The sequence below is a fragment of the Salmo salar genome, chromosome 01, assembly GCF_965601325.2.
Source record: "Salmo salar chromosome 01, fSalSal1, whole genome shotgun sequence".
NCBI lineage: Eukaryota > Metazoa > Chordata > Actinopteri > Salmoniformes > Salmonidae > Salmo > Salmo salar.
In genome coordinates this window covers 166,209,336-166,232,784 of record NC_138291.1, presented here as the reverse complement: position 1 = coordinate 166,232,784, position 23,449 = coordinate 166,209,336, and the positions used below count along the sequence as shown (strand labels likewise).

The window sequence follows — 23,449 nt, the reverse complement described above, 5'->3', positions numbered from 1 at the left end:
TTTAACGGCTCAGACACCAGACGCATGTGGCAGGGACTCCAGACAATCATGGATTATAAAGGCAAAGCCAGCTACGTCGCGGACACTGAAGCCTCGCTCCCGGGAAAAGCTAAACACATTTTTCGCCCGCTTCGAAGAAAACACAGAGCCGCCGACATGGGCCCCCGCCGCCTGTGTGCTCCTGATCTCTGTGGCCGACATGAGTAAGACATTTAACACTGGGCCAATTGTGCGCCGCCCCATGGGTCTCCCGGTCGCGCCCGCTTGCGACAGCGCCTGGATTCAAACCAGGATCTCTAGTGGCACAGCGAACCAGTGCCTTAAACCACTGCGCCACTCGGGAGGCTACATTTCTTGTAATTCTACCCATTTTGCCATGGGGTGGAACAAAATATTTGTAGCTTTAAAGCAAATTTCCTGCAATTCTACATATTTTGCCAAGACTTATGTCATGTTATGATATCGGAGTGAGAGTAACCCCAAAAAAATCTAATGGGGGCCCACTTGAGGTCAGGGCCCCTGGTCTCATGGTCCCCGGTCAGTATTCAGCCATGATTACTAAAAATTTAGATAGCTGGCTAGACTAACTTACCAATCCGGAAATTGTTAGCTGACAAAGCTAATTGAGTGAATGTCAGTGATTGACATAAGAAAAACTGCTGATGCACAACCAAATGTCGAACTTGCGCATTCCACTATTCTAACTCTCAAACAGTAAGTTGAGACCCTGACTGGGGGGGGGAATCTAGTGGCCAGGGGCGCTAAGTGATTGCTTATGTCGCTTATGCCTGGAGCCGGACCTGGAGTGAGGTGGCGAAACATCAAGGGATGGAAGACAGAGGAGAAAGAAAATAGGTTGACTCCATGGAGTTGGTGCTTGAGAGAAATGAGGAGACATTATTGAATAACATTGTTAGCCAATTGTTGATACAGCAGCCATCATGGATGTCACAGAGGCTCAGTGCTCTTACCTTCCACCTCCTCCTCATCACAGACATGCTTGACAAAGCATGCCCCTCTGTCCAGCACTGCCTCATCCTCCACCCTGCAGGAACAACAGGAACACTGTGAGAACAAGGGACTATACCTAGGACACTAGTAGAACGGGGGACTATACCTAGAACACTAGTAGAACAATATAATATGCCTAGGACACTAGTAGAATGGGGGACTATACCTAGAACACTAGTAGAACAATATAATATACCTAGGACACTAGTAGAACAATATAATATGCCTAGGACACTAGTAGAACAATATAATATACGCTAGGACACTAGTAGAACAATATAATATACCTAGGACACTAGTAGAACAATATAATATACCTAGGACACTAGTAGAACAATATAATATACCTAGGACACTAGTAGAACAATATAATATACCTAGGACACTAGTAGAAAAATATAATATACCTAGGACACTAGTAGAAAAATATAATATACCTAGGACACTAGTAGAAAAATATAATATACCTAGAACACTAATAGAATATAATATACCTAGGACACTAGTAGAATATAATATACCTAGAACATAAGTAAAACAGGGGAATATACCACTGTCAACATCACTGATTCCCAAACATGTCCTCAGGACCACCAGCAGCCAGTCCACATATTTGTTTTATTCCAACACGAGCACACCTGATTCAACTAATCAAGGGCTTGGTGATTAGTTAACACATTTGAATCAGGTGTGCTTGTACTGGAATAGGTCAGATATGTGGAAAGGCTGGGTCAGGGTGTCTCGAGGACCAGGTTGGGAAACACTGAGCTACATGATTGGATCAATACAGAGGCTGAAGCATTCTGAACAGGATGTGTGTGTCATCACACTAGGGACGTCGTTCAGCCCAAAGCCCCTATCGTTATGAGGGTGACACAAACACACAAAGCCTTAGTCCTCCATCTGGCTCACACTTGCTGCATCTATCTCTCACTCTATCACCTTAGTCCTTATTTGTGAGTCACGTGGGCTTCTTACAATGATCTGCCCTGGCTGTCAGGATTAGCCTAGCTTTACTTAGGAGTGAAACCTCTGAGCACACAAATACAAACACACATGGGAAGCCTCTCTACTACAGTTACCTGCAATAAGAGCCTAGTTACTAGATCAAGGGCACTGTGTTTATTTTGATCTGTTATGAGCACTGTTGAAGAAAGTATATTACGCACACCACCTACCGTCTATTGTGTATCCAGATACATGCAGAGAGAAGAAGAACATGAACAGATTGATTATCAAGCTAAGGTTATAAACACTCATTAGATTCCATGTAGAAGATCTCAAAAGAGAGTTATTTTATGCTCATGTACTCATTCTAAGGCAACAAGGGAAAAGTCCTCTTACTACAGGTAACCTCCTCCACTTCTACTAACCTGCTGTATGAGCCTGAAGGTCAGGTCTGTGTTCCCATGAAACCAGTCTACATAATTACGCCCATCCTATTTAGCAATCCAGCGTGCACATACACACAACCCCACACAGTTGTGCATCGTCCGGACAGACTAACACTCATTCTTTCCTTTATTTCAGACCTGTCAAACGGTTTTTGTGCAATCACAATAGGAGAGGGCAGAGTATCCTGTATCCTGGAGAAGGACAACATAAAATCAGTTCAGTTTCTATTATTCATCCCATTCAGTCTTTATTGCCCATCCTTTTCATCGGAAGGCACAGAACCTGACTTAATAGAACGTAATAGAACACAGTTCTAAGTTCTTGGATAGTAACTCTGCAGGTCTCAAGAAACACAATGCAACTCCATTGCATTGGTCAGATACTCTTTCACGTTCTCATGACTGACCAAACACAGCATGATGTCTATGAGAGCGTGTGTGGCTGTGCTTATACCTGCCCGATGTCCCGGGCTGGAAATTAATTATTTGCAGGATTTCTTCAGAGCCGGATTTCTACACACTCGTTACACAATGTTACACTATTAAAGCATGTGCATGCATGCATGTCCTGCAGGTATTTATCGGTGTCCATGGTAATATGCTTCCTATTTGTGCATACTGATATATAGGCCTACTTGTGTATTTTGCCTGAAGCCATACGCCTGACAATGATAATACCCCTGCCAGTCAGAGCGGAGAGAACAAAAGAGTTTGTGCCAAAAGCCTTCTGCAGGACAGGTAAGTTCCTGGTGTATAAGGAAGCTCAGAGCTCATGTTTAGTTCCCTGTCCAAGCGTTGGATCACTTTGTGGGGCTACATGGCCTACAGCTCTACCCTGATCCCTCAGCCAGCTGGTTCTTCCTGGAGCAGGGAGGCCTATAGGAACGTAGCCCATGGTTGACTTTAGTTTCGAGACCAGATGTTTAGACCACATGGAGAGCCAGTCTCAGTCAGAACCAACAGCACAGCACAGGGAGAGGAGCAAGGAGAAAGAGTAAAATATTAACCCGTAGGCTTAGGTTAACCAGAACACAAAGACAGTTTGCTCATTTTTCATCTTTCTACCCCCTTCTTATTTTCTCTCTCTCCATCTTGCTGTTCCCCTTCTTGTTATCCCTCCATCTCTAGGATAAATCTGCTGTTCTGTCCTTGAGCAAGGCAGTTAACCCCCAACAACAGGTGCTCCATGTGCGTCCATGACGTGGACGTGGATTAAGGCATCCCCCCACACACCTCTCTGATTCAGAGGGGTTAAATGCGGAAGACAGTTCGGTTGAAAGCAGACAGTTGTGTATCCCCCTTTCCTTTCCCTCCAGCTTTCAACACAGATCAATAGAAGGATCAGGTCATAACTGTGACCATCATCCCTCCTTTTCCAATAGAAAATGTACTTTAACTTATCAATAATAATACAATATAGTCCTGTAGACATGTTCAAATGAGTTTTTTTGCAGATAAAGATGTGGTATTTAATATTAAAACTTCCAATGTCCACCAGGAATATCCAGTTTGTTCCTTAATTCGAGTACCTTGGACCGCAAGGTAGACTAGGGAATATTTACTTTCTCCTTTTACGCTGCCCCACCCCCGGGCCAGAATAAAGCTGCTACACAGTTTGAGGGAGGTTGCCTCTTGTTACACAAACCACTAAATAAGCAACGACAGGAAGAATACAACTTGTTCCTGAGACAGATAGCACCAACTAGCATCTCATCTTCATTTCCCCAGCGGAGGGACAGCCTTATCACATTATCTGGCCTTGAGATATGATTGGGGCCAGAGCATAACCATAACATTGAAGCAAAGCCCCAACATCAAACACACAGGGGAGAAGAGTAGCCGGGGGCCTGGTGTTGTGCCATCCTGCCAAGCGCTGCCAAATACTGGTCTCTGACTCTCCTTTGGTTTTTCAGTCTTGAAGGAAAGAATGGAGGAAAGAATAGAGGAATGGTTGACTTTCAACAGAGTTGAGTGTTGCGCAGCATCAAAGCAGCCTTGAGTTTCATTGTGAAGTATAGTAGGGAGTGAAATGGAAGGGTTGTACTGTACTCCATCATCTCCCACCATTCTCCTTGTCCTGTTTGTTCTTCAGTCTCTCCAGGACAGTATGTGCCTTCCTGGTAAGAACAGTTACAGAGCGTCATCTCTGTCACACAGAGAGCAGGCCATGGCTTCAGCCAGTCCCTCCAGGTTACTACATGCATTCCAGGCAAACAGCTATAGAGAATCATCTTATAGTTGTCAGAGAGCCGGCTATAACGTCAGTCAGTCATCCAGCCAGTCAGTCAGTCATTCAACCAGTCAATCTTTCAAGAGTCCCTGAGGTGTCATTGGTGATGTGACGAAGTCAGCTCTTCCTCTGAGGCTCTGAGGCTCCGTTTAAGGACTTAGGGAAATATCTGTTCGGACAGCTGCAGGCGCAGAGGGAGAGTGAGAGAGCCTTGGAATGTACAGGGTCAGGGGTCATTCCTATTCACATTAACTAAAAAGATGAGGAAGATCTGGTTGGTGGTTTGAGAGGGTTTCTGAGAACCCTCTCTGAGTCTTTAAAAAAAAACTTTAAAAAAGGCACACGTAGCCTAAATATCAATACATACACAAACTATCTGGGTCAAATAGGGGAGAAGCGTTGTGCCGTGAGGTGTTGCTTTATCAGTTTTTTTAAACCAGGTTTGCTGTTTATTTGAGCAATATGAGATAGAAGGAAGTTCCATGCAATAATGGCTATATATATATATATATATAAATAAATGTACGCTTTCTTGAATTTGTTCTGGATTTGCGGACTGTGAAAAGACCCATGGTGGCATGTTTGATGGGGTTTGGCGTGTCAGAGCTGTGTGTAAGTTGACTATGCAAACAATTCGGAATTTAACATAATGTTTCTTATGACTGCATCACTTCTTCTTTCAGTCTCTCCTCAACTCTTAGCCAAGAGAGACTGGCATATAAATAATATGTATCTGCCCTCTGATTACAATGACAAGCCAGATGTGCCGCTCTGCTTTGGGCCAGCTGCAGCTTAACTAGGTCTTTCCTTGCAGCACTCTACCGGACAATAATTCAGATAAAACTAGAGCATGCAGGACTTGCTTTTTGGAATGTGGTGTCAAAAAAGCTGAGAATCTCTTAATTATCGACAGACCTCTCCCCATCTTTACAACCATTGAATCTATATGTTTTGACCATGACAGTTTACAATCTAAGGTAATGCCAAGTAATTTAGTCTCCTCAACTTGTTCAAAAGCCACACCATTCATTACCAGATTCAACTGAGGTCTAGAACTTAGGGACTGATTTGTACCAAATATGATCCTCTAGACAGGTACAAAATCTTTAACGGATTTACTGTACATAGCCTTCAAGTAGCATTTAGTTTAGCATTCGCCATTATAGCCTTCAAGTAGCATTTAGTTTAGCATTCGCCATTATAGCCTTCAAGTAGCATTTAGTTTAGCATTCGCCATTATAGCCTTCAACTAGCATTTAGTTTAGCATTCGCCATGATAGCCTTCTTCTTCTGCACGCAGAAGGTGTGAAGGGCTGAGGCAGGGAGGGGAGGGGATGCAGCCGGTTCAAGTAACAGAGTGTAACAGAGTGTAACAGAGTGATAGGGCCTTCATTCTAGCCTTGCCACAAGAGGGGGAGGGGGGAGAAGCGAGAGAGAGCGAGAAGGGTCATGTTGCAGCAGGCTCAATGCTGGGGATGGACGGGGTCATGGGACTTGAGCTCCTACCACACCAGGGGCCCCATATACCCCCAGGACAGGAGCCACATAATCAGCCTGTGATGAGGTTTCTAACAGGGTGGGCTTTATGGGGAACACTGCACAGGGATGGACATACACACACCAAGGGGTTCAGGGCTAGACGTACAGTATACCCACACCAGTGGTGGGCGAGAGATGTGGAATGTTCAGCATTCCCACCTCGGGAAAAACAAGACCCTTTCCTCCTTTTTCAACATGAATGAAAAAAATCCTCACAAGGACATATTTTTTGTAAAGCCGCCACATGGATTGACTCTCACCTTGTCTGACACACACATTCTATACTATATACATTCACCTCTAAAATGACTGGCAACCATGATGAAGATACTGTATAAAATACTGTACAAAATAAATAATATAAATACTGAGCTATATCGAATGCGCAATTTTGGGGGAAATGATTTTATACTAATACAATTGCTCAGAGAAAGAGACTTTGTTTAACAAGTAATAAAAAACATTCTCAGAAAGGTAGGGATGGGAATAATTTTGACTCCCTTTGCGAGATTAACAGCACTGAGCCTTTTCTAAAATGTTTTATGAGATTGGAGAACACATTGGGAGGGATGTTAGACCATTCCTCCATACAGAATCTTTCCAGGTCCTTGATATCCTTAGTCTGCACTTATGGACTGCCCTCTTCAATTCAAACCACAGGTTTTCAATGGGGTGAAAGTCCAGAGACTGAGATGGCCATTGTAAACATTTTCTTTTGTGGTCAATTAACCATTTCTCTCTGGATTTTGATGTGTGCTTGGGGTTAGTGTCTTGCTGGAAGATCCACTTGAGGCCAAGTTTCAGTCTCCTGGCAGAGGCAACCAGGTTTTTGGCTAAAATGTCCTAGTAGCACCACTGTTGTGCGTGGCCAAAGAGCTCTATTTCCATGTCATCTGACCGTAGCGTCGGTTCCAATCCACAGGACCCTGTATAGCTTTATTTGATTGCTCTAAATAAAAGGCTTTTTCTAGAAAACCTTCCAAAGAGCCTATTGACATGGAGGTGATGTCTGATTGTACATGTGGGAAGTAGGTGACCAAGTTCCGGAATTCTCCAACTTTGGCCCTTGGATTTTTATTTTCCTCCTAAACCATCGTCCTCACTGTGTATCCTTTTAAACTTGGATTAGCTAACAAAACATGCCATTGGAACACAGGAGTGATGGTTGCTGATAATGGGCCTCTGTACGCCTATGTAGATATTGCATAAAAAATCTGCCGTTTCCAGCTACAATAGTCATTTACAACATTAACAATGTCTACACTGTATTTCTGATCAATTTGATGTTATTTTAATAGACAAAAATGTTTGCTTTTCTCTCAAAAACAAGGACATTTCTAAGTGACCCCAAACTTTTGAACGGTAGTTTATTTGCAAAACTTGCCCCACGCAATGTTAGTCAAGGCCTACATCAGTGGCTCAGGGGGAAGAGCAGGTTGAGGACCTTGATTGCCTGCACCCTGGCTTCCCTAGCTTTCTCACGTGGTTGCTTTTGCAGTGTGCTTGGAAAAATATATTTGGGAAACTTACTAACAGCTCTAAAGGATTGTACAAAGACTATCTTTCCTAGTGGCTGTGCACTTTTAAGGATGCACTATGCAGAAATCGCTCTGCCATTTGCTAAAATTCTAATAGGTCGCCTAAAAATTGTCAAAGACCCCAGCCATAGACTGACTCTCTACTACCGCATGGCAAACGGTACTGGAGTGCCAAGTCTAGGACAAAAAGGCTTCTCAACAGTTTTTACCCCCAAGCCATAAGACTCCTGAACAGGTAATCAAATGGTTACCCGGACTATTTGCATTGTGTGCCCCCCCCCAAACCCTCTTTTTACGCTGCTGCTACTCTCCGTTTATCATATATGCATCGTCACTTTAACTATACATTCATGTATATACTACCTCAATTGGGCCGACCAACCAGTGCTCCCGCACATTGGCTAACCGTGCTATCTGCATTGTGTCCCACCACCCACCACCCGCCAACCCCTTTTTTACCCTACTGCTACTCTCTGTTCATCATATATGCATAGTCACTTTAACCATATCTACATGTACATACTACCTCCAATCAGCCTGACTAACTGGTGTCTGTATGTAGCCTGTCTTTTTACTGTTGTTGTATTTCTTTACTTACCTATTGTTCACCTAATACCTTTTTTGCACTATTGGTCAGAGCCTGTAAGTAAGCATTTCACTGTAAGGTCTACACCTGTTGTATTCGGCGCACGTGACAAATAAACTTTGATTTGATTTTCAGTTAATGTGACAAAACAAGGAAGTATATTGTAGAGAATCATTGTGCCATCTAAACCGCTATGATATATATTTTCCATCACCAAAAAAACGAAACCGAAGACCAAAAACGAAATGTAAGAACGGGAAGCGTAGAAATAGTGCACATTGAAGCAGTAGATCAGTTCTAAGACTTGCTTTCAATGAGAATGGCAGATCTATAACTCACATTTCCATGTGAATCTGGTCGGGTCGTCCAAAAGGTTTAAGTTTTAAGTCACTTTTGTAATTCCCACAGATCCTAAAAAAAAAGGTTATACAGCTGCACCATTGAAATCATCCTGACTGGCTGCATCACCACTTTGTAGGACAACTACAAGGCACCCGACCGCAAGGAGCTACAGGGGGTAGTGAGTACGGCCCAGTACATCACTGGAGCCAAGCTCTTCCTGCCATCCAGGTACGCTATACCAGGCGGTGTCAGAGGAAGGCCCAAAACATTGTCAAAGACTCCAGCCACCCAAGCCATAGACTGTTCTCTCTGCTACCGCATGACAAGCGATACCGGAACGCCAAGTCTGGAACTAACAGGACCCTGTGTAGCTTCTACCCCGAAGACATAAGACTGCTAAACAATAGTGCTAAATAACTAGTCAAGTGGAAACCCGGACTACCTGCATTGACCTTTTCTTGCACTAACTCTGTCGCAGCAACTATGCACACACACACACACACTCTGAACTCTACCCAAACACTCACACACACCCACACATAACATAAGCAGACATGCACACTGATGCCACATAAACACTTTCACTCTCACCACATACACTGCTGCTACTGTCTTATCTATCCTGTTGCCTAGTCATCCCTACCTACAGTGCTTTCAGAAAGTACTCACACCCCTTAAATTGTTGTGTTACAGCCTGAATTTAAAAATAATTAAAATTGAGATTGTCACTGGCCTACACACAATACCATAATGTCAAAGTGGATTTTTTATTTTGTTTTTATGTATAAATGAAAAGCTGAAATGTTTGAGTCAATAAGCATTCAACCCCTTTGTTATAGCAAGCCTAAATAAGTTTAGGCGTAAAAATGTGCTTAACAAGACACATAAGTTGCATGGACTTATTCTGTGTGCAATAATAGTGTTTAGTTAATTATTCAAAAATCATGTTAATCGCTGTACCCCACACATACCGATAATTGTAAGGTCCCTCAATCAAGCAATGAATTTCAAACACAGATTCAACCACAAAGACCAGGGAGGTTTCCAAATGCCTCGCAAAGAAAAGCATCTATTGGTAAATGGGTCAAAATAAAAAAAAGCAGATGCTGAATATCCCTTGAGCGTGGTGAAGTTATCAATACATCCAGTCAAGCAGATTAGAGCTGAGCACAGCCAAAATCCTAGAGAAAAACTTGGTTCTGTCTGCTTTGAAATAGTCACTGGGAGACAAATTCACCTTTCAGCAGGACAATAACCTAAAACAAGGCCAAATATACACTGGAGTTGCTAACCAAGCTGACATTGAATGATACAGAGTGGCCTAGCTACAGTTTTGACTTAAATCAGCTTGAAAATCTATGGCAAGACTTGAAAATGGCTGTCTAACAATGATAAACAACCAACTTGACAGAGCTTGAAGAATTTTAAAATAATAATAATAATAATAATAATAATAATAATGTACAAATATTGTACAATCCAGGTGTGCAAAGCTCTTAGAGACTAACCCAGAAAGACTCACAGCTGTAGTCGCTGTCAAAGGTAATTCTCACATGTATTGACTCAGGGGTGTGAATACTTATGTAAATGAGATATTTCTGTACTTGATTTTCAATAAATGTGCAAAAATGTATTGTTTTCACTTTGTTATTATGGGGTGTAGATGGATGAGGGAAAAAAATATATCTAATCAATTTTGAATTCAGGTTGTAACACAACAGAATGTGGAATAAGTTAACGGGTATGAATACTTTCTGAATGCACTGTTCATGTACATAGCTTCCTCAATTACCTGGTTCCCCTGCACATCGGCTCGGTACTGGTACTCCCTCTATATAGCCATGTTTTTCTTTTACTCGTCATTGTTATTCACTGTCGATTTATTCCTTGTGTGGATTTCCATTCTTTTTTATCTTTAAACTCTGCATTGTTTGAAAACGACCTGCAAGTATGCATTTCACTGTTAGTCTACATCTGTTGTTTATGAAGCATGTGACAAATAAAATTTGATTTAGGTTACAAAATCTAACCCGCATAGCACCTAATCAGTCTGAAGCGTCTGTCACTGGTTTCCTGTATCCGCTCTCTAAAGTAAAGACAACAGGAAACAACGCACTGATAAATCCAGACAGTAAGTAGATGAGGGCTCCCAAGTGGCGCAGCGGTCTAAGGCACTGCATCTCAGTGCTAGAGGCGTCACTACAGGCCTTGGTTCGATTCTAGGCTGTATCACAACCGGCCGTGATTGGGAGTCCCATAGGGCGGTGCACAATTGGCCCAGCGTCGTCCGGGTTTGGCTGGGGTAGGCCGTCATTGTAAATAAGAATTTGTTGTTCTTAACTGACTTACCTAGTTAAATAAAAGGTTAAATTTAAAAAATAAAGATGACATCATGAGAGAAAATAATGATTTCCCTGTCAAATGTAATCCGATTAGTGGGTTAGTCACTGAGAAAACAAAATATACTGCTCAAAAAAATAAAGGGAACACTTAAACAACACATCCTAGATCTGAATGAAAGAAATAATCTTATTAAATACTTTTTTCTTTACATAGTTGAATGTGCTGACAACAAAATAACGCAAAAATAATCAATGGAAATCCAATTTATCAACCCATGGAGGTCTGGATTTGGAGTCACACTCAAAATTAAAGTGGAAAACCACACTACAGGCTGATCCAACTTTGATGTAATGTCCTTAAAACAAGTCAAAATGAGGCTCAGTAGTGTGTGTGGCCTCCACGTGCCTGTATAACCTCCCTACAATGCCTGGGCATGCTCCTGATGAGGTGGCGGATGGTCTCCTGAGGGATCTCCTCCCAGACCTGGACTAAAGCATCCGCCAACTCCTGGACAGTCTGTGGTGCAACGTGGCGTTGGTGGATGGAGCGAGACATGATGTCCCAGATGTGCTCAATTGGATTCAGGTCTGGGGAACGGGCGGGCCAGTCCATAGCATCAATGCCTTCCTCTTGCAGGAACTGCTGACACACTCCAGCCACATGAGGTCTAGCATTGTCTTGCATTAGGAGGAACCCAGGGCCAACCGCACCAGCATATGGTGTCACAAGGGGTCTGAGGATCTCATCTCGGTACCTAATGGCAGTCAGGCTACCTCTGGCGAGCACATGGAGGGCTGTGCGGCCCCCCAAAGAAATGCCACCCCACACCATGACTGACCCACCGCCAAACCGGTCATGCTGGAGGATGTTGCAGGCAGCAGAACGTTCTCCACGGCGTCTCCAGACTCTGTCACGTCTGTCACGTGCTCAGTGTGAACCTGCTTTCATCTGTGAAGAGCACAGGGCGGCAGTGGCGAATTTGCCAATCTTGGTGTTCTCTGGCAAATGCCAAACGTCCTGCACGGTGTTGGGCTGTAAGCACAACCCCCACCTGTGGACGTCAGGCCCTCATACCACCCTCATGGAGTCTGTTTCTGACCGTTTGAGCAGACACATGCACATTTTTGGCCTGCTGGAGGTCATTTTGCAGGGCTCTGGCAGTGCTCCTCCTGCTCCTCCTTGCACAAAGGCGGAGGTAGCGGTCCTGCTGCTGGGTTGTTGCCCTCATCCGGCCTCCTCCACGTCTCCTGATGTACTGGCTTGTCTCCTGGTAGCGCCTCCATGCTCTGGACACTACGCTGACAGACACAGCAAACCTTCTTGCCACAGCTCGCATTGATGTGCCATCCTGGACGAGCTGCACTACCTGAGCCACTTGTGTGGGTTGTAGACTCCGTCTCATGCTACCACTAGAGTGAAAGCACCGCCAGCATTCAAAAGTGACCAAAACATCAGCCAGGAAGCATAGGAACTGAGAAGTGGTCTGTGGTCTCCACCTGCAGAACCACTCCTTTATTGCTAATTGCCTATAATTTCCACCTGTTGTCTATTCCATTTGCACAACAGCATGTGAAATTTATTGTCAATCAGTGTTGCTTCCTAAGTGGACAGTTTAATTTCACAGAAGTGTGATTGACTTGGAGTTACATTGTGTTGTTTAAGTGTTCCCTTTATTTTTTTGAGCAGTGTATAAATAATGAGGAATCATATTTTTTAGTAAAGGTTGTGCCAAAAGTATTTTACAATGTGGTTCCTTGTCAAACTATGAAGCAATAAATGTACATTGAATGAGTATGGAAATGATTCACAAGGAGATCACAAATGGCAATATATCGCAAAGATTCTCTTTGCTCTATTTTTCATTGCATGTGACCAGATGATCTCTTTTCTACCACCCAGTTTCTGCTTCATACATATTTACCAGAATAAATCTACAGCATGAATAGATGACATATAATGTACAAAAAAACAAAGAGTATAATGTCATCTGGAGGTTTAGATCTAAGGAGAAAGAACATGTAGTTTAGAAACCTATACAACCCACACAAAAACTTTCCACCAGGGCGCATGTTCCTGAGAGGCAAGCGATGTTGGTTGGCTATACCATAGATCATCTATTATATTAACAAGATAGTTGAGTGTCTGCTCTAACAACGGAAAGACATGTCCTTAAAGATGGAAGTAGGGCAGGAAGAAGGCGAAATCAAGTGGGCCCATTCAAGCCAATGAGAGGGCAGATATTCGTGTGAACAACGGATAATGTCCATATAAAGTCATTTTTTTCCAAAGTTGCCAAAATGCCACGTTCTTCCACATATCAGTGCATTCATAACAACATAAACATTACAACACTTCTATTCGATCAAATAAGCCTCACGTAGCAAATTAGCAATTACATTTTTTGTTTTACAAATTCACTCATTGACCTCCATAAATAAATTCTCACTTTGTGGTCTTATTTTCGTGGACAGATGTTGTTAACCTAACGTAGCAGAAGTAAAAGAAATGCCTGAAACTAGATCCAAGACACAGATCTTAAGGACAAGAAGAAAAAAAAAATTTGGTGAAAGGTTCTCTTTTGTACTGTTCAACCAATCCAGTAAATGTGGAGGAGGAGTTAAGATAGAGCGGAAGTCGTGTCACATGGCTCTTTCTATTTCCCCTGAAAACCGGAACATCCGGTTGTTGGGGACTCAGCAGAGGCTAGGGCGGAGTAAACGCTCTCGCTTTGCCTCTTCCTCTCTGGCTATACTTTCAAGAGAGGCCACACAGACCGCAGGAGAGTTACAAATATGCTCTAGTTGAGTTACCACGTTTTGTGGTGTTGTCACTATTCAGACATGTATGTATTCATAAATTACTTCACCCTGACGAGCGATAACACTTGGCTCTAGTGTCTTATTTAGACACGTACAATCTAATTGATTGTGACAGGCTCTCGGAAAAGAAGATTATCGTGCACTCTCATGCCTCAGCCTTGGAGAAGCTGCGGTAACAGACAGCTTATCCAGACCTCATTTGTGTATACGATCTGTTAGCTACTGAGAATTAAGCAATGTAGGGTGCTAAATAGTTAACATGGCTAATTCGCTTTACCACAAAGCACCTTCCTTGAAAGGTTGTAATTGATTATTTCATAGTTTCCCCCTGCTTTTAAGGTTTCTCAAAAGGTAAACAATGCCATGCCAGATTCAATGCAATGCCATAAAGATTTTCCATGATGGAACACTTTTGGCGACAAAATGGCTTTGCGTAATTACGCGTAGATTCCAGTATAATGGCAGTGGTTAGCGTGTGTTGAAATATGAACTCTATCCAAGTGGCTAGTATTAGGAACATCTGCTAACGTTACTCAGCAGTAACGTGATAGGCTATTAAATTACCTCACTTCTGACCGGGACAATATTTGAAGCGCAACATGCCCAGTCCAACAGACACCACCAAAACCACTACATAGGCTAGTGGAAAATAAAGATTAACTTTAGGAAATAGACACAAAAAAACTGGTTCATACTCACTTGTTTTTGTCGGTGCTCATTCTGCCGGAGTTTTGTCCAGCTTTTCCTCGGGGATGACTCCAGAAGACTGAAGCCGATGTCCCAATCGCCTTGCTCAATGAAAGCAAGAAAGTTGAGATTTGTTTCAAAACAATGCGTACAAACTGTTTTACACGAAACAATTTAGCAACGTTGGTCTCACTCCATTAAGCAACTCTCTCCTGCCTTTGAGAAAAAAGAATAATCTCTTAAAGAAAAGTTATTAAAATGCGTATACAACTATCTGGCAGGAGTCAATGATATTTAATCGGTTCGACAACACATATAGAAACGGACTTTTAGATTATGTGTACCGCGATAGCTTTTATCACACCATTCTAAGTAAATCTTCGAAGTTTCGCGATCGTTTTCGTATTTCTCTGCGCGTGTCTGAAGAAGCTCTGAGTGCGGCGTGTCTTTTTCCATTTTTTAAAGTTCCATCCCTCTTTCAACGTCACGCCACAAGTGGGAGGTAGAGGTCAAAAAGTTAGAGATACGGGCTCTGCTGGATTTCCAGTTATCACACATCTTTCCAATAATGAATTTCTCAGCGGCACGGTGTGTAGGCCTATGAATGAATTATAGGTCAACATTCCAAGGCCTATTGATAGCCTAATAAGGGATAATTATAACATGTGAAATCACCAAATTACTATTTTCTTACTCATTTTGTTGTTGATAAATATAGGCTAATGATTAATATGTGATTAATACATTTATCCACTACTATGAATTAGAAATTGCTATTTCTTTTTTTTTTTACTTTTTGGATTATGTGTGTATTGTATCAGTGGAGGCTGGTGGAAGGAGCTGGTTTCCATATGTGTGATGCCGTTCCAGCCATTACAATGAGACTTTCCTCCTTCCTATAGCTCCACTGCTAGATTTTATTTTAACCTTTGTTTAACTAGGCAAGTCATTTTCAATGACGGCCTAGGAACAGTGAGTTAAGTGCCTTGTTCAGGGGCAGAACGACAGATGTATTTTTACCTTGTCAGATCGGGGATTATATTTTGCAACCTTTCGGTTACTAGTCCATAATAACCACTAGGCTACCTGCCGCCCCATTTTACTACACTGTTGGAGCTAGAAACATAAGCATTTCGCGGGACCTGCGATGACATCTGCAAATCTGTGTACGCGAACAAAAAAACTAACTGCACTAAACTACCTACACTAAAAGCTCATCTATATTTCATGGCCATGATAGGTCTATCATACAGGTACACATTTACACCTGACAGCCTCTTTTATTGTGTAAATTCACCGCCTGTCTGATTATCAACTAATTTCTAAGTAAATTGGTAATAACAGATTGGTTTGCAATTTAACACTGCCTTGCTCAGCCTATAAAGCTCAAAGACCCTCCAGACCAGGTAGTTTAGTATAGCTCCATCTTCTGGGCATATGCTATGCCCTTCAGGTAGGCTTTGCAGTGACCAACTGGGAATGTTTCCTCAAGGATCACACAAAACATCCCTATGGTCCTTCCCATAATGGTAGCCTATTTTTTTTTGCTGTTCAAAAAACATCCCAAATGACTACCAATGAAGAAATACATGTTTTTCCCCCCTTTCTCATTCATATTGAAAAACACAAGGCATGAAAGTGAAACCAAGCTATACATACTCATTATAGTACCCATGCAGGTCAATACATTTAAAAGGCTTTAAAAAATAATATATACAAATTATCAGGGGCGCAACTTTGGTTTTAGAAGTTGGGGGGACATAATTATTATGATATATTTTTTATCCAGTCAGATAAACACTTCCAACAGCCTACCGGACCGCTCGGAGGCATCCGCATGGTCCTAAAGCACACCCCTGCCTCGTTTTGTATCACATTCCAATAATAAGACTGGGGGGGACAAAAATGCAATTTCAGAATGTGGGGGAGACATTCCCCCGTCCACAGTGAAATTGCGCCCCTGAAAATCATTGACATCATTAATTACAAAACAGCATCAAATACAGTGTCACTTTGTTTGACAGGTTCCACATCTCCTCACTGGCTCCCCTCCAGGGCAAACTGTGATGGTGATCTGCTAATGTTTACAAGGTACTGAGAAACTCTTTGACCTTGATAAAAAGCACACAACAAGCTGTTAGCACATCATGAATAATGATATTAATGTGAGTGTAATTAGTGCTTCAGGTCAGTGCAAGTGTTTGATGTGGATACAATGTGGAACAATGCTTGAATGTGCGAAAGGATGACAGTACTGCAACTGGACAGGAAGTGCAAGAATAATTCACATCAATAACCACATTTCCATCCAGTTTTTATTTGAGTAAAGTCATACCTTATTAAAAAAAATGTTTTCCATGGTGGAGTCTTTTTGTGTCTGTAAAATTAATTATGTGCGAAATGGCGGTGAACACGCAGATATTGATATAATAACCATCATATGGAAGTAAACTTAGCGTCACGTGATGATATGGTGTGCGGTCCTCCTACTACGACTCCAGAAACCATGCAGTTTATTAGGATACAGATTCAATTATGATGAACTTTACAGGGTGGTGCTTTACAATAAGTATCTAGGGTCTTATTCTGGTGACATGATGATCGATGCTTGACTGCCTTTTGACAAATACAAATATTCTCACCCTTTATCCATAATAATCTAATCATGTAGACTAGCCTACTGTACCAGCACAGCCTACCTGCACTGTACCTGCGAGCTGTTGGCTAGAGCACACGTGCCAAAACCAGAATAGGCACATTTGCTATTTAACGCAGCAGGTTTTGTGACAAAACTATCCGTTGAATTGAACTTTAGATTTTTATTCGATACATGAAAGCTTAAGCAAAAAATTACATTTTGTGTGCACTATGTCATCACTTACCCATTTTTATCTGCAGCAAGTCCATTTTTCTCTTGGGCTCAAACTAGACATACAAATGCTCCTGTTGACTGGGCCTCCTTCAGAGCGCAAAGAAACAAACGTACAGGATTGACCAGGAAATCCAAATCAGATTACTATTAAATGCAGTCACAGAGAACCTAAGCAACCCTACCAAGTTCTGGAAGATAATCAAATCAGTGGCAGGCTCTAATGTATCCTCTGACCTTCCTGACCATTTAATGACGGATTCTAATGAAGTGAAGGATATAGCTGATTTTGTGGGGATATAGCTGGTATTGTGGCTCAATGTTTGATAATGGTGGGTCCCAGGCCTCTAATGTAAGCTATGTTACAGTAAACTAAGATATAGGCCCTCATGTGAACCATTTTAACTTTGAGACTGTTTCTTATGCTGAGGTCTATAAAGCACTAAAGGCAATACACACTAAAAAGTCTGCAGGTCCAGACAACCTGGATCCCTACCTCTTAAAGATAACAGCTGGTATTATTACTGAACCTGTGGCTCACATTTTCAACTTGAGTCTCTTGACCAATTCCATACCCAGCATTTGGAAATGTCCTCCCACTGCTAAAGGGTGGAGATCCCTGAGATGCTAATAACTATCGTCCTATCTCTAAACTCCCTATCCTGGCCAAAGTCTATGAATCCCTAGTGAACTCAGTTAAACAACTTCTTAATTGAAAAGAACATACTGAGCGGAGTTCAGTCTGGCTTTAGATTGGGACACAGCACCACAACTGCAGCTATAGCAGTGGCAAATGACATCATAAATGCACTTCATAAAAAGCAGCATTGTGCTGCTCTGTTTGTTGATTTATCAAAGGCATTTGATTCAGTTGACCATGAGTTGTTGCTAGCTAGACTCAGTAACATTGGTCTCAGTAAAGGGGCACTAAATTGGTTTAGGAACAATCTTTCTGACAGAACACAATGTGTATATGCTGACAATCACAAGTCTAGCTTTCTTGAGATTAATAGAGGTGTGCCCCAGGGTTCCATTTTAGCTCCTGTATTGTTTTCAATTTGTATTAATGATTTGGGAAATGAGATGCAACCAGCAAAGTTGCATCTATATGCAGATGATACAGTCATATATGAATGTGCCCCTTCTCTGGTTCTGTAATGAACACGAGGGGAGACAGAGAGCTGGTTTCAAGTGCAGGGTGCTGCAGGTGTTTATTTGTAAAGGACCACAGGAGGAGGCAGGTAGCTGGGTCCAGGGGCAGGCAGAAGGTCATACACAGGAGGAGGCAGGTAGCTGGGTCCAGGGGCAGGCAGAAGGTCATACACAGGAGGAGGCAGGTAGCTGGGTCCAGGGGCAGGCAGAAGGTCATACACAGGAGGAGGCAGGTAGCTGGGTCCAGGGGCAGGCAGAAGGTCATACACAGGGTGCCCAAAAAGGCAACACTACAGGCAGGGAAAAGGCTAGTAACGTGGTCCAGGAGATCAGGCAATAGGTGATTACAGGAAATCCGATAGGCTAAAGTACAGTTTGAGAGTGTGAGTTGGAAGCAGGCGTTACAGGTTCAGGCTGTTGAAGAGCTCCAGACTCATTTTCAGTCACTGCAGGCCTTCCTTTACTGTCTACAACTGGTCTTCCTTTACTGTCTACAACTGGTCTTCCTTTACTGTCTACAACTGGTCTTCCTTTACTGTCTACAACTGGTCTTGAATGTACAAAAAATGTATGACCTTTACCAGAGCTCGCACTCAGCCAGAGAAGGTTAGCATTTTCACATCTGGTGACTTATCCATTGAAAAAGTGTCATCCTACAAATACCTAGGTATACGGTTGGATGACAAGTTGTCCTTTAAAGTTCATATTGATAATCTTGTGAGGAAGCTTAAATTGAAATTGGGTTTTATTTTCGTTATAAGGCTTGCTTCCCGCTTATGGCAAGAAAGAAGCTTGTTCAGGCCACTTTTCGAGCTGTAATTGATTATGGTGACTTGTTGTATATGCATGTAGCCTCCTCTGTCTTACGGAGATTGGACTCTGTTAATCATGCATCCTTGCGCTTTATTACAAATGCCAAGTCACTCACCCACCATTGCACCTTGTACCAAATGTTTGGTTGGACCTCACTTTATATGCGCATAAAGGCACATTTGTATGTGTTCATCTACAAAGCCCTTTTGGGTAAACTCCCTCTGTAGTCTGGTCTCCTTCACCACCAGCAGTTACCATACCCGGTTTGCTAGGTGGTTGCTACTTAAAGTCCCCAGGACATTTACACTATTAGGCAAGACTGCCTTCTCATCTTGTGCACCAGAGGCATGGAATAGTCTACAATCCATGCTTCATCTAGATAGCCTCTGAATGAATTTACATTTTGATGGGAGACTGAGAGCTGGTTTCAAGCGCAGGGCGCAGCAGGTGTTTATTGGTAAAGGACCACAGGAGGAGGCAGGTAGCTGGGTCCAGGGCCAGGCAGAAGGTCATACAAAGGGGGCCCAAAAAGGCAACAGGAGTGTAAATGCTTATTTTAGGCTGGATCATGTTGAATTGTATTGTTGTATGTTTTAGTTCTGTAATGTATTGATTGTTGCTGCCTTCTTGGCCAGCTCTCCCTAGAAAAATACTCTTGGTCTCAATGGGCTTTTACTGGTTAAATAAAGGTTAAATAAATCAAATAAAATTTGGTATAATTCTACAATATTTAAAATATTTCTGATTGAATGTAATAATCTAGTTAAGACATCCGTAGTTAATAACAAAAAGAATGACATGTTCTTCAGTCATTATAATGTGATTTTTTTCTGAGTGAATACAATTGCCCTTTTTTCTTTCTTTTTAGTACGTATGTATTTAAAGCCTCTTCTTGTTTTTACCTGTGTGGTTTTAGTACGTATGTATTTAAAGCCTCTTCTTGTTTTTACCTGTGTGGTTTTAGTACGTATGTATTTAAAGCCTCTTCTTGTTTTTACCTGTGTGGTTTTAGTACGTATGTATTTAAAGCCTCTTCTTGTTTTTACCTGTGTGGTTTTAGTACGTATGTATTTAAAGCCTCTTCTTGTTTTTACCTGTGTGGTTTTAGTACGTATGTATTTAAAGCCTCTTCTTGTTTTTACCTGTGTGGTTTTAGTACGTATGTATTTAAAGCCTCTTCTTGTTTTTACCTGTGTGGTTTTAGTACGTATGTATTTAAAGCCTCCTCTTGTTTTTACCTGTGTGGTTTTAGTACGTATGTATTTAAAGCCTCCTCTTCTTTTTACCTGTGTGGTTTTAGTACGTATGTATTTAAAGCCTCTTCTTGTTTTTACCTGTGTGGTTTTAGTACGTATGTATTTAAAGCCTCTTCTTGTTTTTACCTGTGTGGTTTTAGTACGTATGTATTTAAAGCCTCTTCTTGTTTTTACCTGTGTGGTTTTAGTACGTATGTATTTAAAGCCTCTTCTTGTTTTTACCTGTGTGGTTTTAGTACGTATGTATTTAAAGCCTCTCTCTTGTTTTTACCTGTGTGGTTTTAGTACGTATGTATTTAAAGCCTCTTCTTGTTTTTACCTGTGTGGTTTTAGTACGTATGTATTTAAAGCCTCCTTCTTGTTTTTACCTGTGTGGTTTTAGTACGTATGTATTTAAAGCCTCTTCTTGTTTTTACCTGTGTGGTTTTAGTACGTATGTATTTAAAGCCTCTTCTTGTTTTTACCTGTGTGGTTTTAGTACGTATGTATTTAAAGCCTCTTCTTGTTTTTACCTGTGTGGTTTTAGTACGTATGTATTTAAAGCCTCTTCTTGTTTTTACCTGTGTGGTTTTAGTACGTATGTATTTAAAGCCTCTTCTTGTTTTTACCTGTGTGGTTTTAGTACGTATGTATTTAAAGCCTCTTCTTGTTTTTACCTGTGTGGTTTTAGTACGTATGTATTTAAAGCCTCTTCTTGTTTTTACCTGTGTGGTTTTAGTACGTATGTATTTAAAGCCTCTTCTTGTTTTTACCTGTGTGGTTTTAGTACGTATGTATTTAAAGCCTCTTCTTGTTTTTACCTGTGTGGTTTTAGTACGTATGTATTTAAAGCCTCTTCTTGTTTTTACCTGTGTGGTTTTAGTACGTATGTATTTAAAGCCTCTTCTTGTTTTTACCTGTGTGGTTTTAGTACGTATGTATTTAAAGCCTCTTCTTGTTTTTACCTGTGTGGTTTTAGTACGTATGTATTTAAAGCCTCTTCTTGTTTTTACCTGTGTGGTTTTAGTACGTATGTATTTAAAGCCTCTTCTTGTTTTTACCTGTGTGGTTTTAGTACGTATGTATTTAAAGCCTCTTCTTGTTTTTACCTGTGTGGTTTTAGTACGTATGTATTTAAAGCCTCCTTCTTGTTTTTACCTGTGTGGTTTTAGTACGTATGTATTTAAAGCCTCCTTCTTGTTTTTACCTGTGTGGTTTTAGTACGTATGTATTTAAAGCCTCTTCTTGTTTTTACCTGTGTGGTTTTAGTACGTATGTATTTAAAGCCTCTTCTTGTTTTTACCTGTGTGGTTTTAGTACGTATGTATTTAAAGCCTCTTCTTGTTTTTACCTGTGTGGTTTTAGTACGTATGTATTTAAAGCCTCTTCTTGTTTTTACCTGTGTGGTTTTAGTACGTATGTATTTAAAGCCTCTTCTTGTTTTTACCTGTGTGGTTTTAGTACGTATGTATTTAAAGCCTCTTCTTGTTTTTACCTGTGTGGTTTTAGTACGTATGTATTTAAAGCCTCTTCTTGTTTTTACCTGTGTGGTTTTAGTACGTATGTATTTAAAGCCTCTTCTTGTTTTTACCTGTGTGGTTTTAGTACGTATGTATTTAAAGCCTCTTCTTGTTTTTACCTGTGTGGTTTTAGTACGTATGTATTTAAAGCCTCTTCTTGTTTTTACCTGTGTGGTTTTAGTACGTATGTATTTAAAGCCTCTTCTTGTTTTTACCTGTGTGGTTTTAGTACGTATGTATTTAAAGCCTCTTCTTGTTTTTACCTGTGTGGTTTTAGTACGTATGTATTTAAAGCCTCTTCTTGTTTTTACCTGTGTGGTTTTAGTACGTATGTATTTAAAGCCTCTTCTTGTTTTTACCTGTGTGGTTTTAGTACGTATGTATTTAAAGCCTCTTCTTGTTTTTACCTGTGTGGTTTTAGTACGTATGTATTTAAAGCCTCTTCTTGTTTTTACCTGTGTGGTTTTAGTACGTATGTATTTAAAGCCTCTTCTTGTTTTTACCTGTGTGGTTTTAGTACGTATGTATTTAAAGCCTCTTCTTGTTTTTACCTGTGTGGTTTTAGTACGTATGTATTTAAAGCCTCTTCTTGTTTTTACCTGTGTGGTTTTAGTACGTATGTATTTAAAGCCTCCTTCTTGTTTTTACCTGTGTGGTTTTAGTACGTATGTATTTAAAGCCTCTTCTTGTTTTTACCTGTGTGGTTTTAGTACGTATGTATTTAAAGCCTCTTCTTGTTTTTACCTGTGTGGTTTTAGTACGTATGTATTTAAAGCCTCTTCTTGTTTTTACCTGTGTGGTTTTAGTACGTATGTATTTAAAGCCTCTTCTTGTTTTTACCTGTGTGGTTTTAGTACGTATGTATTTAAAGCCTCTTCTTGTTTTTACCTGTGTGGTTTTAGTACGTATGTATTTAAAGCCTCTTCTTGTTTTTACCTGTGTGGTTTTAGTACGTATGTATTTAAAGCCTCTTCTTGTTTTTACCTGTGTGGTTTTAGTACGTATGTATTTAAAGCCTCTTCTTGTTTTTACCTGTGTGGTTTGTTTTGCGTTAGACATGTTTGATGTAGTGATGTAAATTGTTGATTGCTGGTAATTTGTATAAAAAAAGAATACAAAAAAACCAAGTCCACTTTGAGGGAAAAAAAACACTAGTTGAAGAATTCACATATTTTCGTTATGCGGATTCTAGAATATTTGCATGAAAATCTGTCTCCAATTGAATGGAAACCCAGTTAGTGTGTGTGTGTGTGTGTCTAACTAATGGCTTTTTGTGATATCAGCCATAGCATTGGTGTTTACTCTCAACATGAAACAGTAACATTAGCAGATCTTCGGGACTAATTTCCATAAGTGAAACATATGTATGTA

General features: G+C 41.1%; 2 protein-coding genes across 4 annotated transcripts in view; both read right to left on the bottom strand.

The window, feature by feature from the left end:
• LOC106569503 (electrogenic sodium bicarbonate cotransporter 1) overlaps positions 1-14,964 on the bottom strand; it is a 110,271-nt gene extending 95,307 nt beyond the window's left edge. The window contains exons 1-2 of one of the 3 annotated variants that reach the window (XM_082955932.1): positions 14,502-14,964; positions 972-1,045 (exon numbers count right to left, since the gene is read on the bottom strand). In XM_082955932.1, the coding sequence (XP_082812058.1) occupies positions 972-1,045; positions 14,502-14,521 (94 nt within the window). In that variant the 5' untranslated portion in view covers positions 14,522-14,964. Of the gene's footprint in view, positions 1-971; positions 1,046-10,432; positions 10,720-14,501 lie in introns of those variants that run through there. The other 2 variants (XM_082955930.1, XM_014140945.3) reach the window with 2 other exon arrangements.
• A 1,592-nt stretch (positions 14,965-16,556) lies between these two features.
• The window catches only part of dck (deoxycytidine kinase), a 32,393-nt gene continuing 25,500 nt past the window's right edge, over positions 16,557-23,449 (bottom strand). Inside the window, exon 7 of the mRNA XM_082974955.1 lies at positions 16,557-16,600. Coding sequence (XP_082831081.1) covers positions 16,574-16,600 — 27 coding nt within the window. The 3' untranslated portion in view covers positions 16,557-16,573. The remainder of the gene's footprint in view (positions 16,601-23,449) is intronic.